Below are 5,241 nucleotides of genomic sequence, written 5' to 3' on the forward strand. Positions count from 1 at the left end.
TGTTGTCTCCTCCGGAGGTATCCAGCTATCGAGGTGTCGGTAGACGGATAAGGGCGGATGGTAAAAACGACTTCAGCGACGAGTTTATGCTCTCCAGTGGAAACACAAGATCTCTGATCAGACTACGTCGTCACACGCCTGTGTCATGTCCTTGTTGAAGGTGGTGGATTGAAGCTTGGCTTTGAGGATGAGAATTCGGAGTTCAACCTTGCGGTGGACTCGCCATCATCGGCGCACGTGCGGCAATTCCTTTTTGAAGACGCGGCCTAGGAGTTGTGTATTTTTTTTGTTTATGTTGTGTCTTGTATCATAGAGATTAGTGGCTATCTGGAGGAGGTACTATCACGAGACATACGGGTTCAGGGTTTGTTTTTCGATTTATTTCCGGGTCGATGGTGTTCAGCTGTTGGATTTTGCACTACTAATAATATATGGCTGCATGATCGTTATGATGCAGAGGCTAGGGGTTATCCTCCTTTACAAAAAGACGAGTTTCACAGCGTTCGCCCAACTCCATGCATGATCAGGGATGCCTACCATACAGTGCTCCTTTGTGTAGAAAAAAGAAGGCAAGTCAGAGAGGTGGTGTTGGCACTGTAGATAATCTGCTGTAGACGATTAGTGTTGGTAATTACTGTAGTTAACCACTGTGCCACCTTGCTATTAGTGCGGCTGTGGCGAAGCAAAGTCAGGGAGGTGTAGTTCTACCTGACTTCCCTTGCAATGTCAGAGGATCTCGTTCCGATTGTCCGATTGTTTCGTGGTCTCCAAAATACATGTTTCTGTCAGTTAGTACAATACAGTAATTATTGCTAACTGAAATCGCATCAAGATACATATAAACCACATACACACATGAGCAGATACTAGTGGAAAGATTGTGGTACTCACGCATTTACAACCAACAAAAGTAACTGTGGTATAGGGATTTCCAGCCTTATCTCCCATATGGCCGTATCATATGAAAACAACAAGGTATACTAAAACTCTCATCCACAAACTCTTTTTAAATTCTTTTGCACTCATTTCTGTACAGAAAAGCAGTGACAGATAGATGAAATGAAGGTAAGATCTAAAATCATGAGAACCCTATAATCATCCATCTTCATCGGGCCTGCTTGAGAGGCAGAGCTCGTGAAGCTCATTCAGGATCCACTCCTCTCCGGTGTGTCCACCAAGAACCAAGATCCTAGTGCCACCAACCACGCAGGTGCTGTGTCCCCAAGCGAACTTGGGTGGCTGCCCAGGGACATTCAGGATTCTCCATGTCGGTTTTTCCTCAGCCGGATCAAGCAAGAAGAGCTCAGCTGGTGAGTGCAGCCCGGCGATTGAGCCGCCAAATATGATGATCCTTCCACAGGGCAGGCTCACGGTGACATGATCAAGCCTTGGCGGCGGACCAACGCTTGGAAACCCAGTTGTCGCCAACTGCCTCCATTGTGGATTCTCTTCACCAAAATCCATTATGTAGGCATCACTGGAGCGCAGTCGGAGCGAACCACTCTTTGCCAATCCACCAAACATAAATATTTTAGTCTTACCATAAACAGAGAAGGTATGGCCAAGGCGCGACGACCAGGATGTCGGGATCTCCTTCCATGTTGGCTTCTCCTTCGTCAAGTCAAGCAAGAATGTGTCGCTTAGAAGCACACCGGACTCGGCACACCCCCCTGACACAACAAGTTTAGAACCGTCCAGGGTGCATGAACTATGCCAGGACCGTGGCAGTGGCGGACCATCGCTAGCAATCTCCCTCCAAGCGGGAGTCTGAGCATCAAGGTCAAGGACGAAGACATCATTAAGCAAACCTTGCTGTCCGCAACCTCCAAATACTACCAGCCATGAGCCATTTAGCCATGAGAGAGTGTGGCCCCAGCGGCCAGGTGGGGAGGCAGAAACCTTGACACGGCACCATTCTGGCTTTGGAGCCTCCAGGTTAAGCACAAAGGTGTCACTCATAGGCTGCATGTTGACCCCCTCCCCGCCAAAAAGGACGAGGCGGTTGCCCACAGCACAGGCACTAAAATTGCATCGGGATGGCTCAACGCGTCCTCCAACTGTGAACTTCTTCCAAGAGGCTGCCTTGAGAGTTGTTAGTTCTCTTGCAAGACGACCCCATCCTAACATCTTGGTGCTCATCTCAAGCCTGCCAGTGACATCTCTTCCCCATGCATTTTGGCAGACCATTTTTGTCAGATGATCATTCTTGGTCAGCAGATGCATTCTAGTGCAGACTGAGCCAACTGAAGCTACATCTCTTGGTGACAGGCGAGATAAAATGTTATAAGCTAGAACTTCATCCGAGAGGTTGAAGATAGCGCAGTACTCTGAACATTGGACTATAGGAGTATGCTCATGAGAAGTCCGGTTCATATCTTGAAAGCTGAGCCTGTGGCTGGACTGTGGTTTATATACTGGGTAAGAAATGTTGCTGGGATCGATGTTAGCATCAGAGAACAACTGGATCGCAATTATGTGTGTAAAAGCGCCATCATCCCCATGCATTGGAATGAGCCTTAACCGGTTATTCAGTGGAGCGCCATTTTTCCGAAAATTCAGTAGTTCACCTTGGAATTCAATTCCATCACTGAGGCATCGTCGCATCTCTGAAACAACCATTGGATCGACAAGGGGATGTCGTCTTTGGGCAAGTGGGTCCCGAAATTGTAGGAATCGGCTGAAAACAAATTCAAGTCAACAGAGTAATGTGAGAATTTCGGTAGGCCCTCTGTCAGATATGTCATTGAATTGTTAGCTTATTTCAAGTAAGATACAGTTTAACGATTGGAACAAATGAAAAAGTTTATCAAAATTTAAGGCACCCATGAAATAAATTCCAGTGGCAAGTAATAGCCTGTCTGACTCGAATAAATTAGCATATTTTCCTTTGCATTGGCATGGCTGCTATCGATCAACCAACATTAATAAGCATAAGGCTCAAAACTAGCACTGATATTTAGTTTAGTACTTTTTCAAAATTTGGAAGTTTGTTCGGCCCAAGTCGTTTTAGACATTGAGAAAGTGAAATTTTAGAAACGTTAACTACCGGTATCTTTAGAAATATTTAGATTAGATACTCCAAAATCATATTTAGAAATTTATCATGGTAGTGCTTTCACTATATAAATTTGAGTTTTTCTACACATGCTGCAAGAGCAATTAGTGGTCAAAGTTGCATTTTGAGGCGATGTCAACCGACAAACGACAACTTTTAAACCCCACAAATCAATTTAAGAACCAGCCAATCAAACTAGATAACCACATTTTACATTCCGCTAAGCGAGTACCTATCTTTGCACTAGCATTACGACCACACAAGCTGCAAAAGCAAAGTGGTGCAAGGATATTTTGAAATATAAAAACGAATTGCACGAATACGAATTAAAATCCTAATTTTGCTACGAAAGGGCCGAACTCAAAACAAGCTAGTGGCTACCACACTTGTGAGTTGTGAACATTGAAAGAGATGGCCACCCTGATAATACGGCCAGAAAAGTAGACGACCACAGCAGAGCAGAGAAGACGGCTGGAGCGCTCACCAGTTCCGGCCAAGGACCTCGTGCGCGCGGTACCCCGTGGCAGCCTCGAAGGCGGCGTTGACGTAGATGACGGGGAAGTCAGGCTCCACCGCGTCTGCCACCACGATCGCCGCCGCCATCTGCTCTCCCGGCTGGCCAGCCATCCCCAGCCCCGGCGCTCCCCAGGCCCACCCACCGGTCCCCTCCTCCTCCTCCTCTTCCCCGTCGACCTCCATCCCCTCCTCCACCTCCTCCTCCATGGCGCACAGCCTCATCCGCTTGACCGCCACGACGGCGCAGCGATCCACCCCATCAAACATGCCTCGCTCGTTCTGTACACGGCGCGCTGGTGGGATGGAAATGGAGATGCCGCTGCTGGTGCAGAAGAAGGTAGGAGATATTTTACAGAGCCAAGTAGGGTTACTACAAAAGAAGTTGGGAGATATTTTGCAGAGCATAGTAGGGGTAGTAGAGTAGTCTTGTTTTTATGCGCGCGCAGGAGAGAAGGGGCACGAGGTTGGTGGTTAATTACCGGATTCGCCAGAAAACATCTCGCGCTCGGCCGGCAAGCTGGGGCGGGTCAGCGGGTGGGCCCGGTGCGGGCGGGACGGTGTGGTAGACCCACACCGGGTGGCACCCATACGCCACGTGTTGCCGTGTATCTTCAGCAAATCTACGTCATAAAAATAAAAAAACTTAAAGCCACCCACCAAATACACACAAACAGATTACCACTAGTAAATGATCTTGCTTTGCTACGGGCTTTTAAAATATTTTGTTTAAGTTATATATTTTCCTAATAATAAAGCGGCTATCGCTTCTTGCTCTTTGATTTTCATCCGCTTCATTGGTTCACCGTTTTTACCTCATTTATACGTCAGTTTTATTGTTACGCATTGAGATAGCGAAGCAAACGAATCAACCCATGAGCTAGCCCAACAAATAAGGCCCGCATATCTTGATTAAGGTTTTTGGCAGCCCTAAATGCAAAAATTCTTCATGCAAGGGAAATTGAACTCCACACTATAACACTCCGAATGTAATTTACCTTATATGTATTTCAACTCTTGCCGTTTCCGGCGCTAAGTTATTTTATTTCCTCGGTGTCGGGTTTTTGTCTCCGTGTGTTGTTGTCTTTGTCATGCATCTCATATCATGTCATCATGTGTATTGCATTTGCATACGTGTTCGCCTCATGCATTCGAGCATTTTCCCCGTTGTCCGTTTTGCATTCCGGCGCTCCTATGTCCTCCGGTGGTCCTTACTACCTCTTTTCGTGTGTGGGGGTTAAACATTTTCGGATTGGACCGAGACTTGCCATGCGGCCTTGGTTACTACCGGTAGACCGCCTGTCAAGTTTCGCGCCATTTGGACTTTGTTTGATACTCCAACGGTTAACCGATGGACCGAAAAGACCTCATGTGTGTTGCATCCCAACACCCCTTCAAAGTGGCCCAAAACCCATCCAAACCTCTCCCATCGTCTAGAGCGTTCGATCACGATCGCGTGGCCGCAAACCACACCTCATTCTGAGCTTCCTAACTCCCTCTACCTATATATATATAGGTCCCTCTCCCTTTTTTCCCGGATCTTTTCCCCCCTAAAACCCTAAAAATCGTCCCGCCGCCATCGGACATGTCCGGCCGCTGCCGGACGAAGTCGCCGCCGCGCCCGCGCCAATCGGGCGACGCCACGTGGCACCGTCGGCCGCCTCCCGCGTCGC

General features: G+C 47.7%; 1 protein-coding gene across 1 annotated transcript; it reads right to left on the reverse strand.

Moving 5' to 3' along the window:
• Positions 1-789: 789 nt before the first annotated feature.
• LOC125551298 (adagio-like protein 3) lies at positions 790-3,992 on the reverse strand. Its single transcript, XM_048714479.1, has 2 exons — positions 3,540-3,992; positions 790-2,677 (listed from the first exon to the last, which is right to left on the reverse strand). The coding sequence occupies exons 1-2, from the start codon at positions 3,974-3,976 to the stop codon at positions 1,096-1,098; spliced, it is 2,019 nt and encodes a 672-aa protein (XP_048570436.1). The 5' UTR covers positions 3,977-3,992; the 3' UTR covers positions 790-1,095.
• Between the last annotated feature and the right edge of the window lie 1,249 nt (positions 3,993-5,241).

The sequence above is a fragment of the Triticum urartu genome, chromosome 4, assembly GCF_003073215.2.
Source record: "Triticum urartu cultivar G1812 chromosome 4, Tu2.1, whole genome shotgun sequence".
Classification (NCBI taxonomy): Eukaryota; Viridiplantae; Streptophyta; class Magnoliopsida; order Poales; family Poaceae; genus Triticum; species Triticum urartu.

Bases quoted from the DNA above. Each gene is read 5' to 3' on its own strand.
- LOC125551298 (XM_048714479.1), bottom strand. From the start codon at position 3,976: ATGCTCTGCAAAATATCTCCCAACTTCTTTTGTAGTAACCCTACTTGG. The intron at 2,678-3,539 runs GTGAGCGCTCCA...ATTTGTTTTCAG, and splicing joins GAGGTCCTTGGCCGGAACTG to CCGATTCCTACAATTTCGGG.